This window comes from Rhamphochromis sp. 'chilingali' (assembly GCF_963969265.1).
Source record: "Rhamphochromis sp. 'chilingali' genome assembly, chromosome: 17".
Taxonomy (NCBI): domain Eukaryota; kingdom Metazoa; phylum Chordata; class Actinopteri; order Cichliformes; family Cichlidae; genus Rhamphochromis; species Rhamphochromis sp. 'chilingali'.
This window is the reverse complement of record NC_137944.1, coordinates 25,497,542-25,515,647: the sequence shown is the minus strand read 5'-3', so window position 1 is coordinate 25,515,647 and position 18,106 is coordinate 25,497,542. Positions and strand designations below refer to the sequence as shown.

Genomic DNA, 18,106 nt, shown 5'->3' with positions numbered 1-18,106 from the left:
GAGGATTTTAAGTAGCACCTTGGACCGCTCTCACTCTTTTTTACTTTTTTGGGGGGTTCCACAAAAGCCATAAATTGGCTTTTGGCCTAGTTCCATCTCATGCTCTACTCCCTGGCATTCTTATATAATGTAGGCTGCAAATATTATTCTTGCCTCAGATATTATTCTTTTGCTGAATCTGTCGGGCAGAAGGGATTTACTGTTGGGTTTCAGCATAGATGAGGTGCTTTTTTTTTTTTTTTTTGTTCTTGGAAATGGTGTACAACAGTTCCAATAGTTTTTCTTGGTGCCACAGAGAGATGAGCCTATTTCTCTCCCGTTGCACAGGGCTTATTAGTTTTCACTGTCAGTCCCCTTCCCTCTGCCACTAGTTTCTCTCTGTTGTAGGAGCTCCGCTCTCAACAGCAGCTCATGATTGTCTGTGCAAAACTGTAAAGTGATTTCTCAGACTTATCACATTATGTGCTGTCCTGAAATAAGCATTATCTCCAACAGTGGGTCTTTATTCGAGTTACTCTGCAATCTTGGCCAGCAGGCTACCAGGAAAGTCAAGTTGTTTATGAGCCTTATAGCCGTGATTAATTTTCTTACAGTTAAGAGCTTTTCTGGGAATGCTAAGTGACTGTGGTTGATGGCTCTGGATCAGCTCGTTGGATAAGAGCCCACTGTCTACGTGTTTCTAATCCCATGTCTCTCTGCAGTGACCTTGTGGCCAAATTATGCCGCGGTCCACGTCGCCTGCTGGTCTCTGTGGCTTTTCCTGCTTCAGAGCACTCCGACACAGAGGGACATATTCTTTTCTCTGGTGTCTTCTCTTCTCGCTGCCATGTGTTCTCTCTTCATTTGGCCATCTCATCTTGTCTCAGCTTGTAAACGCTTCTTTTCCCAGTGAATCTCTTCTCTTCCTCTCTCGTCCTTCCTCTTGCCCCTGATTCTCTTCCCACATTGTTCAAGCCACAGTTCCCACAAGCCCCAGGGCCACAGCTGTAGTTCGTCTGTGTCTCCCCCCTGACCCTCCCCATGTAGTACTGGAGAACAGCTGTTCCATACACACACATACACACACCAACCAGCCAAGTGCAACGCTTCAGGGGAGGCCTGCAGTAGGGGCAGTAGGTTCACTCTTTGGCTTCATCACAGTTACCACACACACAGACGTGCACATACACACACAGATGCACACACATTTGTTTTCTGACACGAGTGTGAATCTCAGCACTCTGCACTTGGACCACAAGACATAAGCTACAGATCATACGGTAAAAATGTATGCACACACTCCACGCACACTGACAGATTTCGACTATACACACACACACTTTCCCAAGACACACACACGAACACAATGACCCAGACAGACACCACAACCCCCCCAGTCTAAGCCAACAAGATCCTCACTGAAAGGCTTACTCCTCGCTTTTGTTCCTCAGGGTGGGGACTACTGTGACCTTTGACCCAGGTTTCCTCACCCCACCCAGCTAGAGAGCCTAAGCGCAGTCATATGAGACCAGGTTAGTGCATCAAGATGTCACAACTGAGATGCATCGGTTGTAGCTGCAGGGGCTCTTCTCAGTGGTGACATGACAGAGGTATAAAGGAATGCATACAATGCAGTTGTAATAAAGCATCGGCATTCATTACTATCAGTCATTTTTAATACAGCAACATTGTTTGACTGGACTCTTTTCATCATTTGAATGGAGTTTTTTTATGCTTTGTTCAAAGTTTGCAATTAATGTTTAACATATTTTTTAAAACATGCAGAATTGCTGCACGTTTTAAAAAAGCTGTTCTGAAGGCATTTCTTGTTTTCACTTATTGAATGCCTCCTTGTTTAAACGCACACTATGTGATTTCTGCACCAAGGTATCTCTCAATCAAAACAATGGCTGGGAAACTTGAGGTTTCATGACTTTGCAGAGGTTTTCACAGTTTCAATTTAACTTATTAAGCTGCTGTATCTTTACGCTAGCCTGGATTTTTAGGCAGACTGGCCTTAATTTCCTTCATTTTAGGGCAGAGAACCCTGGACACAACCTTTGGATCTGTGCTATGCTGTAAATTGGGCTGAATCTAGACACTTTTTTTTTTTTTTTAGTCGATCACATTAACTTCATCCCTGCCAGCATCCATGCTCCAGCGGTTGCCACTGATAACTATCTGCCTGTATCAGGAACAAACTGTTCTCATGTTTTGTTCTTTTGGCACAGTGAGCGTGTTCTTCTCGGAGGGAAGTCTTTGGGACAGGTTGTGTTCAGGGCGCGATGGGTCTGCAGTGATGTTTCCTGTTCATTTCCTGAATCTGGATGAGTGAAGGTCCTGAAAGGATTGGAAGCTGGCACCAGTTTTCTCTGCAGCCCCGACTGTCCGTTATAGTCTCTCTGTGTTCGGTGGCCGATCCAATTCAGACAGTCATGGATGAAGAGAGAACGGACTGGATTATTGCAGAGTAGAACTGAATCAGCATTGCCTGAGGCAGGCTGAACTTCCTGAGCTGGTGCAGGATGTACATCCTCAGCTGGGCATGTGCAATGACAGAGTCTATGCAACTTTAAGCACTTGGAGATGGTGCACTCTTAAAACCTGAATTGTACCAATGGTGCTGGTGAGTTTGGTGGTAGAGGCAGTGCTGCAACATTAACCACTAATCACAGTGCAGTTTTGTAGGATTTGGACATAAGCTGCTGAAACTAATAAGGTAAAATATTGATCTGATGATGGAACTAGATGGAAAACAGATGGCTGTGACAGTCAGTTGAAAATGTCATGAGGATCCATTAAGTAGCTCTCAAGACATTTCAGTCTGAGACTGGCTAAGATATAGGAAGCTGTTATATATTGAAAGCTGCACTCAAGGCTTTATCATATTCCCATTATTTTCATCATAATCGTCTCATTTTAGACTGCGCTTTGTGGCACTTTTGTTGGCCATGAAAAAGGATTTCTACAAAAGCATGCATTCATAAATGCTCAGTACAGACAGACTGCATCAGGTATTGTATTGCCATCTTTTACTGAAGAAAATCCAAACCTCACCAATCCCCCCAGGTCTAATTTTTCGGGCTCGGGCCCAGTTTATGGCATCCATTCACTATTTCCCAGCAGATTTCCTGCCAGGAACACCACAGCAGCATGTGTCAATTGTCATGCACAGACTCAAAGTTGATGGGTCACAGTTCAGCACTAACACACAAAGCTACATAGCAATGCATAGACCGATAAGCAGACTAAGATGAGCTCTCACAGATACACACAGACATATGTAGACATGCCTTTGCTGGTGGAGCCTTGGGGGCGCTGGCTGAATATGAATGTAGACCTCCAGCTGACATCTATCCATGATTAATGAGAGAGTATGGGTTAAGTTTTGGCTCCCTAATGAATACGGCTTGAAAAGTTGAAGAGCCTATCAATATTTGACATGTCTCTTGAATATGTTTGCATAATTGATGCGGGAATCTAAATTGAATCATAATTGCATCATTGTGGATATTTCGTCCTCTTTCTCTTATTATTTTTCTCACCCTTTGTATTCCACTGCCCTCTGTAATTCTCTCAAGGCCAAATATGGCCCCTTCACTCAAACACATGCGGTGCACACACACACACACACACACACACACACACACACACACACACACACACACACACACACACACTCAGATGGGTGCCGACAGACAATCAATGTGATCTCAGGGTGTGACTGACACATGGCACTGATGAACCCACTGGGTAGCGTATCGCTCTGCTTGCCTCTGCGCTGTGATTGACAGCTGTACCTCCTTTCTCACTTTCTCACGCACACACGTGCACACCCTCTGAGCTCCGACTGTCTCAGGCGTCATGCTGCTCTCCAGTGTCATGCAGGGATGACATACTCTGTGTTTGATGCTGATGTCAAACTCACTATCAAATGATTTTGTGTGTGTGTGTGTTGAGGGAAAAAAAGAGATCTGTTTTTAATTAAAAATATTGGCTCATATGCAAGAACGAAAAAGCATATCGTTAGCTTCATAGCATAAGTGCCTAAGTCATTGACTTAGTCAAATGACTTAGGCAATTATGCTATGAAGCTAACGATATATTTTTTACTCTTTACTTTTTTTGTTTCCTTATGTGGGACATTCACAGTGAACTAACAACAGGGATCGCAAAATCGCTAGCCCGACGTCCTGGAGCTAGTGATATCTCCCGTCAGGCGACCAAAATCTATCTCAGCACTGCCCGTCGGGCTATATGATAACCCGACGGGCGGGGCTGAGATAGTAACATAATATAATGTTTAAAGCAGCGGTCCCCAACCCTTTTGGCGCCACGGACCGGTTTATGCCCGACAATATTTTCACGGACCGGCCTTTAAGGTGTCGCGGATAAATACAACAAAATAAAACTAGTACCGGTACCAGAAAAAGGAGATTTATTCATAACACACGTGAAAAGACTCAGGAAAACAGAGTTAACGATAAAAACGATAACAAAATAACGCTGAAAACCGATAAAAACCCTGAAAACCATACATTTCACACCTGAGCCTCAACTCTCGCGGCCCGGTACCAAACGACTCACGGACCGGTACCGGTCCGAGGCCCGGGGGTTGGGGACCGCTGGTTTAAAGCACTTCTCAATGTATTGATTAAATCATAGAATACTCACCTCCTTTCGTCAAAATTACATATTTAGAAGTTCTTTCAATGAAAAATATCCATTCGCCACTTGCAAGCTCACACCACTCCACTCTTCCCTTGCGTTTGCGAACCCCAGTTCTCCTACTGCATATAGGGGTTCCATTTGAAGTTCCCAGTCAGAATTTTTAACTGGAACGCCCCCCACACTAAGCAGTAAGTCACACTAACAAAAATGGTGCCAGTCTGCCAAAGTAAATAAGGAGGGCGTGAGAGAGGAGAGGAGATAAAAACCTTTTGTTACCTTTACAGTCAGATAACATATCGTCGTTGGGACGAACTGAGACTCCAGAAGCATTGTCTTAGCTTCACCCGTCTGCTTCACTTCACTCCACCCTGTGAATGCCTGCTTCACAGTGGTACATGGTGGGAAGAGAGCAGTGAAATGGGGAGCAGTCAAAGCAGGAGGAAGGACTCGTACTGCTGAGCTGAAATGAAACAAGCGTGAGCACAAGCAGATAGCATGACTTCATTGTCGCGGCTAACAATAGGCTGGTAATGCTAGATAAACCTTAGCCCCACACTGAATGTTGACAGGATTAATTTCTTAAGCTGGCGACCTGTCCAGGGTGTATCCCAGCTCTTAGGCCTAACAATAGCTGAGATAGACTTCAGTCCCAACATAAGTGGAGAAGAATGGAGGGATCGATGGTTTTTAGCCTGCTAAAAATCCCAATTTGAACATGAACATTAAAAACGTTATTGTCGTCCCCGAATAGCTGCAACTTTGTAGCTTGGTCAGTTAAATTCCAACATAAACAGTCGGTGATGTCACCGCTGCTTCTCTAAAGTTTTCCAAAGCTGACATTTCAAAGAGGGGCAGACGTGACCGACGACAGCACATCTCTCCGTGTGAGTCCACGTGCAGAGCCGTCCATTTACTCATGGTGATGCTCTGGTGGGGTCTTAGCATTCTATGATTGGCGGTGTTGTGCTGAGGGGACCCAGGTGGCTCCGAGACTGGGTTTAAATTCTGATTTAGAGAAGTCTTCAGAGGGATTGCATTAGGATGTATTTGTAGACAAGAAATTAGGTGTGATTAAATTTCTGCTCACCTATTGGAGGAGAGTCGGACCAGCCTTTGCTGGCAGATGGGACCATGATAATGGTCGATGGCGCTTTGAAAATAAGGGGGTTAGTGTCTGTGTAGTACATGCATATTAACGTGGAGGGAAGAGTGACTGAATGTGTGTGCGAGTAACTCAGTGTGGGTTTTTGTGTGTGTGTAGTCTTTAGGCTCTTCAGGATTTTGGATAATGATTTGCCAGGAAAGAGCCTGCAGCGACCATAATGTGGACTGAAGGAATTGAAATATTTGTCTCCCTCTCTCTCCCCGAGTCTGTGTACGTCAGATGAAAGGACATCTCGGTGAGGGGTAGCTCCAGACTCCTCCGCGCTCCTCACTTTGGCGGCTCTGATGACAAAACGTGTCAGTGTTTTTAAAAAGAGGCCCGCCGCAAAGCACGCGCTGACATGTCTAAATCCAATAGTGTCTCACGCACATAGATCTGCGCACATGTACACACAAGCCACCGCGGCACAGCGAGGCATCCCGAGGGCCATCTGGAAGAGCGGAGCGAGGCACAGCTGGTCTCCGGTGAACATCCACGGAGTCCGAGCCCCTCCCTCATCCACGAGATCACACAGCGAAGCGCCGGCCGCTGACGTGAAGCACGTCTGCGTGCAAGTGTGAAGTGCAATTGTTGCGGTAATCTTGCACCCCTCACCCCAGAGCAGCCCTGCGTACGTGTGAGGAGCAGGCATCGCCTAGTTTGAAATCCACCTCACTTCCATCCCCCGGAGAGTTGAGAGTGTGTGCATGCAGTTTGGGACTTTGACTACTGTGCAGACACTAAATGTAACTGAAAAATTGCCTCCATCTGTTGGCAGTGGAAAAAATCTGAGAGGACAAATTGAAAAGATTGCAAGGATAAAGCTGTCATACTGAATAAGTGTCGTGGCAGGAAGACTTCTTGTTATCGGGGTATTTATAAAATATTCAGGCTTACACGTGCGGTGGGGGTGGAGGGGGGTTTGAAGGGGACCGTAGCTGAAGGGAAAGAACAGACTGCTGACTTGAACTGATTCAGGAGTGCATACCAAGTGTGAGTCTGCATGTATATGAGCCCCGTCTTTATGTGTGGATGTTTTTTTTTGTTTTTTTTTAATGTATTTAGACTAATTTGACACCCAGCACCTACAGCTATACTCACTTCCAAGATCTCATTTGAATAGTGACATGGATCCAGTACAGCTGTGCAAACTAGCATAACATCTTAGAAACTCCTGATGCCTTGTTATGAGTTGAGTTCAAAATCTGGCTGCCTGAAGACATGCTCACACACAGCGAGATGGTCTATGTGAAGCCTGCACACACATTTTATTTATGCATGCAACACAGCATTCGGTAGCTATGAAGAGACGTGTCCAGAAGTGTTTCGGGGGTTGTTTGTGTGACTGTAGGCGCTCTGTATTCACACAGTTTAAGAGGGACGGAGAGATAGAGACAAAAGGAGCAACAGAAATATTACCTTGGATCTGTCGGTCAGCAGTTCCCCCTCAAGAAATAGCTCTTGGCGGGTCAGGAAGGCCTGTCACATCGTGGCCCTGCTCAGATCTTCTACATATTCAGGTGAAATCTGCTCAAGATGGACTTTGGTGTCATTTATCAGAATGCACGCTGAGATCGGGGACTTCTTTGTTTTGTTAGCTCCCACATGTGGGCTAACAGATGTCCTCTTGTGATGCAGTCCTCATCTCCCTAATAACAATATTTGCTGTATTACAAACTGGATGTGTTTGTCTGGTTAATTTCTAGTTTAATGGGGTTAAACTCTTGTTGTTAAATATCTTTGATTTTTGGCCCATCGTGCTCCTTTCGTGTCAGTGATTTGTACCGAGGACGTTAGAAATGAGTTTCGTTAAAGCTGGGGTCACTGGACTGACAGGAAACACCGAGACTTCTACATGTTTTCTGGGCTCTGTTTCTAGGCTTTTATTTGTAAATTCAAAATGGACAGTACTGAACGGGCCTATCGCTTCTTTGATATGACCTGTAGTTGCATTTCCAGGGAGCTGCACTTCAGGTTACGGCATAGATCATGTAGGGGTTCAGAGGGGTTTGTGGTTATGACGTAGCTACAGAGCAGATTAACACAAAAGTATGAATCCCTTGTTATTCTGATCTAGTAACACGTTTGATGTTTTTTATCCTTTGTTGGTAGACTGTTACCATGTGTTGCTGGGAAAATTAGATTCTTAAACTCACTGACTGATCATCGATGGTCAGTAAAGTTACAGACGATGGCCAGTAAGTGTTGAAAACCCATTTAAAATCAGAACGACCCCTTTGCACTCTCCTCTTCTTATCTTGTGCCACAGTAGTTCAGCAAAAAAAACCTTCAGTCAGTCCATATTACAGCACCAGAACTGCTGGCATTTCAGCCTCAGTGGTTTTTTGGGGGTTTTTCTTTATGCTGCCATATATGTTTGCGTACATCTCTCACGTGTGGCCAGCACTAAATCTGCTGCCCTTGAAGGCGGACCTCACCATCATCATGGTTGGTTGTCCACAGAAAGCTCGTATGTTTGGCCATGCGGACTCTGGGGTCATGCCACGCTAGAAAGCTAATAGGAAGTAGCATAAGCTGGCTAATGAGCTCTAATTAGGCTAATGAATTAGATGCACAGTGTACTGTAGGCGTTAAAAGAGCAGATGAAGGGGAAGATGGGAAAGAATGGACAAGCACAGATCAGGATGCGCACATACAGTTGCTGACACATGCTTTTTCCGTATTGCCACAGGGTAAATAAAAAGCAACGATTAAGAGGGGGAGGACATAACACACGCAGGTGCTCTCAAGCTCATATCTCTCACTATATGCATGTACGCACATTATAATCCTTAACTAAACACACGACATATGTAGATAAACACAGCCAACACACATACACACACTCCCCCTCACCAAACACGCTCTATCTCAGTTAGTCAAGAGCCAACAACGTCCCCTTTTCTCCATAAGCTCACTTAGCCTGCACATCTGTCGTATTCTCGTGGGAACACACACCACAATATGCTTCAACTTAGACACTCGCACTTTTACGGGGAGTACGAGGCTCCTGTTTAATTACTGCTGGAATCTGTCCTTAGTCTGTTTGGTAGTTATTTACCAGACAAATGGGCACATCTGTGAGATGGTATTCATAAATCTAAATAACTTTTCATATCCCCTGATTTTTGACTGCTATATTTGGAGGTTCACTTCTATTCTTATGCGCCAAAAGGGGCCAAGTTGCAAGACACCAGAGCTTTTTTTTAATCATGAATTATTAATCAGATGAGTCAGAGGTCTTTATTAGATCATTTTCCCTTTAACAAAACCTCAAGCGCATACTCTCAAACCCAACTACAGTAGAGTAGAAAAAAGAAGGAGAAAAAACTTTCCAGGATTGTGTTCCAGCCATCATCAGACCTCCAGACACCTATTCTTCCACAGACTCTCGCAAGACTCGCACAGAAACCCACTTTGGAAGACAATTAGAAATTATCCAGAGAGTGGCAGAGGGAGACAAGAGAGAGGTCCGGGAGGCTAATGTAACAACAGTCTCAATAAGCAGTAAATTGGATCTCTTTCTCTCTGCTCTTTGCAAGACACTGAGGTTTTGTGTTTTCGTCACCCTGGAGCTCCATGTTTAGGCAGTGGACAGTATAATCGACTGGTGGGTGCCTGCACGGCCACAACGGCAGGAAAATAACCAAGAATGAGTCCACTGTGTGCTCTTATAGATTTGTGGTCGTTGCATAGGCTACTAATACAATCTGGCTGTTGGTAGTGCATCACCCGCAGCATAATACTGTATGGAAGTAAACAGCAAGCGGAAGTCATTTATAAGTCGTTGCGCCGTGGAAGCCAGTGATTTTTGTGAGCAGATGGCAACAATGATGAGGAGAAAAGCAGACGAATTTTTAATTATAGGTGCGTGGATGCGCTGCTATTAGTGCTGGGGTTGTGACAAGCTACTTTCAACTATATCTGTCACTGCCTCTCTGCAAGGCTCTCGCAGCCGGCTCTCAGGTCACACACAGAAAAGTCGTATTCATTTCTCTGACTGTTTCCAGGTTGCAAAAAATACAAACTGCATCTCACTTAGGAAGACACGTGGAAATGAAATGCATGTTTGGATGTTCTTCCTTCATTCATCTTTCACCTTATTTACATACGTAAGATTTCTTTATTAATCTAGCCATATTTTACAAATCCAACTGGCTACATGATTATTTGGGTTACTTAAAAAAAAAAGACTACAGCTGTCTGTCCTTAATTTAGTTTAGGCCTGTGGGAAATCCTGCCTTCCTAATTTCTTATGTTTCCCAAATTTATTGGTTAGTTTTCATGCTTAAATTATTTCCCGTCATGTAAGTAAACCATATCGGTTTATTAGACCAACAAGGAGGCATAAATCTGTGCAGGGTTATAGTTTAGGCAAAGAATTGATCATCTATTTTGAAATCTGAAGCCGGCATGTGTCCGCTTTATTTGTGAAATTAAATGGCTAATGAGGGTGTCGTGGTAACAAGAAAGGGAAGCTATGGATTTACTGGTCATTATGCCTTAGCCTGTGGCCACGAACTATGAGTAGTGACCTGAAAGAATAACATGGCTGATACAAGCTTGGAATCAGCTTCCTCTGTGGGGTGTTCAGGCTTAGTCTTAGAGACAGGGTGAGGGGTTCGGAGTAGAGCGGCTACTCGGCCACTGCATCTGCCTCCTGGATGCCTCCTGCATGCCTAGGTGAGTTGTTTAGGGCATGCCCTATCAGGAGAAGGCCCAGGGACAGAGATGGGACATGCTGGAGACATTATATGTCCTGGAAGAGCTGGGAAGGTGGAGAGGGAGGTCAGGGCATTACTGCTTAGGCGACTGCCCCCATGACCGAGATAAGAAGCAGAAGATGTTGTACCAGCTGATTATACCTTAGTGGAATGGAGGGGTAAGCAGATTTCAGTTTCCCTCTCCACTTTCACCTTGTACCCCCCATCTGTCTGAAAGACGCACCTTTTCCATGTAATTACGTTGCTACAAATAAAGGCACTTAATGACAGGTTGCCATGGTGAGTGTGTGTAGGCTCTTGACATTGGGGTTGGTGAAGAAATGTTACTTAACTGCTTTACACTTGTTGTACATTGGGGAAAACGCACACACTCAAAAAGTCTTGTTTTCTGGACACTTTCTGTTTCCCGCTCCCCGAATTGTTGGCTGCAAATGTGGCGGCTCGCGCAAGTGTCTGAAAAACATAAACACACGATCACAGCCTGCAGGCATGCAGCTAGGAGGTGTTTTTTTTTTTTCCCCCACCGCTAACTCAAGGACACAAAGAGGAGAGAGAGCCGGCAAGAAAATAAAAGAGAGACAGAGAGAGCGAGAGGGGGGTGGGATAGAAGGAGATGATGGTAAAGGAAGGCTGTGCAAACAAACAGGACATTTAAAGGAAGGAGGAACGTGGGTTTGTCCACCAGGAACTCGCCTCCTAGAGGTCTCGTCATGAAACCTCATCACATCATCTAAAACCACCAGAACTCTCGTGAAAAGAAAATTATCGGTTTTAGGCACAATCCCAGTCGTACGATTAAGGTGCAGAGCAGGTGGATCATGTGGGAGGGAGCCAGCTGTCACATCCTACCTAAAATCTGCATCCAGTAAGCCAGTGATTTCCTCGACACTTTCTTATAGTGGTCTTAAGATATCCCAAAACCTGGTGCTAAAAAAGTTCTTTCCATGTCCGGCTGGGTCGGATAAATGGCAAACATTTGTGTCGCATTAAACATGTGACAAAGAAAAGTGCAATGGCTGGATAAAACATGCTATAGGGCTGTTGTGTGTTAAATCCCACATTGATATTCAGTGCCATCAGCTGCTGGTCTGTTTTGTGGGCTGTTGCGTGCACGCACACACATACGCACACGCGGGGACACACACACAGATTGTCCAGAGAGACAGCTGGTGTGAAAATATGGGCTAATATAGCTTCTTCGTCTCCATCGACAGGTGACGGAACGTCAATGTGAGGGCGTGCAGCTGTCGCTTGTTCTTGCGGCGCGCGCGTCTGCGAGTCTGTGTGTGCGATAACTGTCTTATGTGCTGTGCAGAACGCTGCGCCTGTAGGTGTGAATGAGGGTGGGATTTTTATCACAGGCTGTCATGTCGCCGCACTTTATTAGAGCTCGGCTGGAGAAGGGACAAGGCACCATCAGCAGTCGCCCATCAGTGTGTATGTGTGTGAACAAGAAAGAGGGAGAGAATTGACTGGCTTCTACCTTTGACCTGTCAGCGTGGGCCATAGTCAGAGAAACACACCAAAGGCAGCATCAGCAATCACCTTCACACTTCCTTACGTGCTACAGCACAGCCGCTCTGTTATCAGTAGAGTAGAAGATACATGTAAAAGTAATCATGCAAATGCATTACGGGCACCAGGCTACTGCTAATTAAAATGATCGTGTTTATGCTTTATGCCAGTTTATCTCCTTCTTATCTTCTTAATGCTAAAACACGCTATCAGATCTGTCATTGTTGCAGGAAGATTTAGTTTACATTGTTTTGATTATTGTCTTCATCACATGTGGTGTCATGAAAATATGTCTGAAGATCATTTATGAAGGATGCTTCCTTTCTAATGCGCCACTGGCTGGTAATTTACCTTTGACTATACATTGTCTGGGAGAAAATGCCTTGTTGATGTTAGAGGTCAGAGAAGAATAGCCAAACTGCTTTTAGCTGGTAGGAAGGCAACAGTAACTCAAAGAACCAGTCGCGAAACACCCTCGCTGCAGGAAGGAGCGCTTTCACAGATCATTCATCCCAACAGCAGTTAGACTCTATAACTCCTCAATCACGATGTCATAAGTCACTGGGCATTGTGGACATCCACAGTCACCACTTCATGCATAATGCACCTTCTATGTGTATGGACGTGTGTATGCATATGTATATTTAGTGTGTACCTGTGTGTGTGTACGTGTACATGTCTATACTTATAGATATCTATTACTTACATAGGAATAGTAGTGTCTTGCATATTTCCACAACCATATCCATAATCACATACTTTGTATGCTACCGTTGTATATAGTGTATTATCTTACTTATTTTATATTTGTTTGTATTTTATTTGAGTTTTTGTATTTTCCTTCTGCTATCTGTACCTGAGCTGAGGTAAAGCAAAACTTTCCCATCAATAAAGTCTTATCTTATCTTGTTACAACCAACGCAGAAGAGCGTCTCTGTCAAAACTTGCCGCAGATGGGCTACATGTTTGGGTTTTAGGCTCAGAATTTGGCGTAAACAACACAAAAGCATATCAGGCTGCTGGTGGTTGTGTAATGGGGCATATCTTCTTGGAACACCTGTTAGTATTGTTGAACATCTTTTAAACAGCACAGAGTAACCGACTATTATTGTTGACTGTGCCCGTGTCTTTATGACCACAGTTTACCCGTCTTCTGATGGCTGCTTCCAGGCAGATTGTAACATGTCACAAAGCTCAAATAACCTCAAACTGGTTTCTTGAGCATAGCGATGAGTTCACTGCAGTTAGATGGCTTCTACAGTCACCAGATCTCAATCCAATACAGCACTTTTGGGATTTGGTGGAACAGGAGATTCTCATCATTGAAGTGTATTCGACAAATCTGGAGCAACTGTCTGATGCTATCATGTTAATATGGACCAAAATCACTGACGGGTGTTACCAACACCTTGTTGACTCTGCCACAAAGGCAGCTGTGAAGTCAAAATGGGGTCCAACCTGGTGTAACTAACGCATTAACATCAGCATTTCCATGTCAGGGTCAATTATGGGGACATTATAGCAAAAAAGTCATGAATTACCTCTTGTTTTTATTTTATAAAAAGTAATAAATTACTCCTTGAAAGATATAACATTACTTCCGCATTATTGGGCAAGATTGCCTGAAATGCATGATCGCATAATAACCAGCTGACGATGCAAGTCCTAAACTGGGATTATTCTTTCCTGTACTGCTGGTGATGGACTTCACGTGGACTGTTAAAGAAGTACAGCAGTGATGTCTGCTCAAGCTTCAGCTGTCTGTGTCCGTGTCTGCAGCAGAGTTTAATCTAGGCCTTAGAATACGTGCCCACACACTGGAAGAAATCCCTGTCCTAATGAGGCCAGAATAATAACAAGATATTTCTTTTGGAGAGACAGGTATGGGTAGAAATGGAGGCCACAATTCTACAAACCTGACTGCTTATCACAGCTTCTCCTACCCGTTGAAAATCAAGCTTTGGCTCCTTGACTGAGGTCAACATCACTCTGGGTCCAGAGTTCTTCGTTACTGGCTTTGCAGATGCTCAGAAAGAGTTAATGTTGTGTTAGATGCTGCTGTTTCTGGCCCGGAAAGTCATTTGTGCTTCACCATTACATTCTCATCCTTTTTTGCAATAAAGATTAACGTTCATATCTCCATTGCTCAAAAGTTGAAGACGCTTCGTCCTCCTGTTGTGCAGAGAGTTTAAAAACTTACCAGCGTAGCAGTTTGAGTAAGTTTAGTGTGATTATAGAATTACAACCTATTACAGTGTTAAGGAAAAAAGTGTCATTACAGCCAACGCTGGTCTGAACACACAACCTGTCAAAATATGAGAAAGCACCGAGCATGCAAACATGAACACATAGACTGATGCACAATTTGTCTATTTCTGATGCACACACATGCACGCGCAGAGCCAGCTGTGTGGTGGAAGCAGGTGTCACTCTCAGCTCATTACCCCTGGCTGGGTTGATCACCCTGTTTGTAAAGCAATAAGATACACCTCACTGGAGAAATAGAGGGATGAGCAGGGGAAAGCAGAGAGAGGAAGATGGGGAGGGTGGGAGCTTCGGCCTCCTGCTCCGAGAGATAAAAAGAACCGGGACAGGTAGCAGACAGAAGAGGGGAGGTGTGCACAGGTGGATGTGAATCTTGAGATTGGGGGAAAGAGAAGAAAAAGGAAAAAGATGTAGAAAAGCTGTGAGAAATAAATGACAGGAAGTGGAGGACAAAATGGCCTGCATTTGTATAGCGCTTTTCTAGTCCCTAAGGACCCCAAAGCGCTTCACACTACATTCAGTCATTCACCCATTCACACACACATTGGCGATGGTAAGCTACATTGTAGCCACAGCTGCCCTGGGGCGCACTGACAGAGGGGAGGCTGCCGGACACTGGCGCCACCGGGCCCTCTGACCACCACCAGTAGGCAAACACGGGGTTAGTATCTTGCCCAAGGATATTTGGCATGCAGCCAGGAGGATCCAGCCTGAGATCGAACCACCGACCTTCTGATTAGTGGCTGACCTGCTCTGCCACCTGAGCTACAGCCACCCCAACAACAGGACAACATAGGTGGAAGGAAAAAGCAGAAAAGAGGAGGCTCGGTGGAAAAAGGCAAAAGCAAAATCAGACACTCTGGGGACCTTAAATAATAAAATAATAATAAAATCAACTCGTGGTTTTGTTCTTGCTGTGATTTCGCACATACACCTTGTTTTCCAGGAACAAGGGATTATTAGCCAGCTGCTGACTTGTTAAACCCACTTTACAATACACAAAAAGCAACGCTTTAAATGTGAGAACTCCGCTTTCTCTTGAAATCCCTCAGATAATTATTGTATTTTACCTTGTTAAAAAAGTTGTTTGAGCCCTCCTGATATAACTGTTTGGTTTTTATGTCATTAAATGTGTGGGAGTGTGTGGAAAACTACATGCATAACAGTAGCGCTGCAAAAGAGCAACATTGTGATGCATCATCTTCTTGCAATCATTCAAAATATTGTAATATGAATCAAATTCTGCTTTTTGGCTCTTTAGGACAGTTTTGTTGATGTTGTTAGTTACACAGATTTCATACTCTCATAGATACTAAATAATTGCAGTATGATAATCACTGTGTCATGATAACAGCATTATCATGGGCGATGATTCCAGATAGCATCGTATCCAGAGTCACATCACAATTTCCACCCTAATACATGTTGTGGCAAAGATTTCATCCCTTCATCAAACAATCAAACAATTGTCTAACTGACTGATGAGAACTAGCTCATACAGCATGCAATCGTCTAATCTGTAAACCGGTGACACGTGACTAGAGACACCACTCTGACTACCACAGGTTGCTAGAGAAAGATGGGCAGTCCCAAACCAGATGGTGAGTGGTTGCTGGCAGTTGCTAGGTGCAACCTTTTCCAATTGCAATTGCGTCTTCTTCGGTCAGTAACAGATGCAGTCGACAGTAATGTGCATGCAAGACGGCGACTTGTCTGATGACGCTCCCCAACAGCTCACTAAGTGGTGGCGGTGAACCTGGAAACGGACGAGTAACAGTTGCACCTTCTGCAGCTTTTTGGTTGCACTGGCAAGGCAACGTGTTCTGTTTCTAACCATTCAGAACCCTTACAGAGAGCTAGTGAAACTGTGGCTACAGGGAGATCTTTAGGTGCAGCTCTCTCTTTGAGACTGATGGTGACAACTGGTTGGGAATACACATTTTCCGTTAGCCTCCCGTGGTTGTCCATGGGAGGATGACTTGTCTCCAGGCCTGTGTGGCTGATGATCACTCACATGTTTTTCTAAGCCCGTTCCTTTAGTGTCATTTTCACATCAGTGAACTCACAACACGTCTGTGTGTGTGTGTGTCCCTGCAGGTACGACTACAAGGAGATGCTCCACAATTCCACTTTCTGTTTGGTGCCCCGCGGCAGACGGCTGGGCTCCTTCCGCTTCCTTGAGGCGCTGCAGGTAAACAAGCAACACACAAATCCACAGCACTGCGAGAGAGCATTGCTCACTGCTCTAAATTCAAGCTAACCAGCAAATATCACTATGAAGAAAAATAATCACTACCTACACTCAACCTTCCACTTAGCATTTGTTTTAATGGTGCTACCTCTAGCATTAAAGGATCACTAGATCATTACCACCTTAATTTTCAGACTAATAGTGTAATTAATATAAACAAACGAGACCTTCGCTGAGAGGATTAGCTGCTGCTTCCTGCCTCTAAACACTGATATTCATTTTGCAGATACACTGTTAAATTGTTGCCTGACTTCATGAAAAAAAATAAATAAAGATGGTTTGTTTTTTTTATGCATTTGCATAGACATGCAGAGACCGTTTGCTAGCTTTTTGCTGCCCAGGTTTATATTAAGCTGGATTACGGGTGAAACTGCTGCACATAATAAACATAAGTCATCATAGTAATTTCCTAACACTGGCTCTGGATTCACCTCCAGTTTGCCTCTTCCTGCCTCCTTTTATTTACATGCGCCAATCGTTTTCTTTTTTCCTCCTCTCTGTTCATCCATTTCTGTAACTGCGCAGCACTCTGCATTACTACTGCACTGTCCTTTACCTCTCCTTACCGTACGCCGCTGTCCACAGAGTGCACTCACATAAGTGTGCTTATCTCACTATCAGCTGACACACACACACATGCACGCGCAGAGAACACTTCACTCAGGAAGCAAATTTGCCCTCTCCTCTCCTTTCTCCATTTGTCACACTCACTCCAACCATCGAATTCAAACCGTGACGACAAAGAGAGAGTATTTGCCAGCTTTGGTCTTTGCATGAAAAAGCAATTCTTCATAGAGGTCAGCGTGTGTGTGTGTGTGTGTGTGTGTGTGTGTGTGTGTGTGTGTGTGTGTGTGTGTGTGTGTGTGTGTGTGTGTGTGTGTGTGTGTGAGAGACAGCAGCAGAGCCTGAGGGCCAGTTCTGGTTTAGCTGACACCTTTATGACCTGGGAGCGACAGGGCCGTCATTAACATCAAACCACAGACACACACGCACACACCAGCTGTTCCCCTGTACCTCTCCTCTCACCCCTCCATCCTTCTGCCATTCCTTTGCCAAAGGTCATCTGCGGCTTTACTAACTCCCCACCTCTCATATCATTCATATCTGTTTATCCGCGTTCATCTGCCTTTTCATCTTTTATGAATTCCCTTCATCCCTTCATCGTTCCTCGAGCTCACCTCCTTTTGAGTAATTAACACACCCGTTGATGTGAAGACATGAAGTGAATAAAACAGCCAGAGCGGCCTGGTTCCTTTCTTTGATTTTCCAGACTTGTGAATGATTCAGACATTTTCAGAAATCAAATAAACTGAAACAGGGCGAGTAATTAAGGAATTCTTTTTGTGAACGTTTCACCTCTTGTAGTTCTTGTCGCAGCAGTGTGAGAAAATGTTTTTATGAATCTGGCTTTTTAAAATTTTTTCCACACATCTGAAGTTGAGTCTGGACTCCTGTGCTTTCAGTTCATAATGAGATATAGTTGGTAAATGGCCTGTATTTGTATAGCGCTTTACTTAGTCCCTAAGGACCCCAAAGCGCTTTACACCACATCCAGTC

The 18,106-nt window shown here is 44.4% G+C and overlaps 1 protein-coding gene across 1 annotated transcript in view; it reads left to right on the top strand.

Annotated features, from left to right (window-relative positions):
• Window positions 1-18,106, top strand: part of ext1b (exostosin glycosyltransferase 1b) — a 142,270-nt gene that overhangs the window by 78,843 nt on the left and 45,321 nt on the right. The window contains exon 3 of the mRNA XM_080863254.1: window positions 16,396-16,489. Coding sequence (XP_080719380.1) covers window positions 16,396-16,489 — 94 coding nt within the window. The remainder of the gene's footprint in view (window positions 1-16,395; window positions 16,490-18,106) is intronic.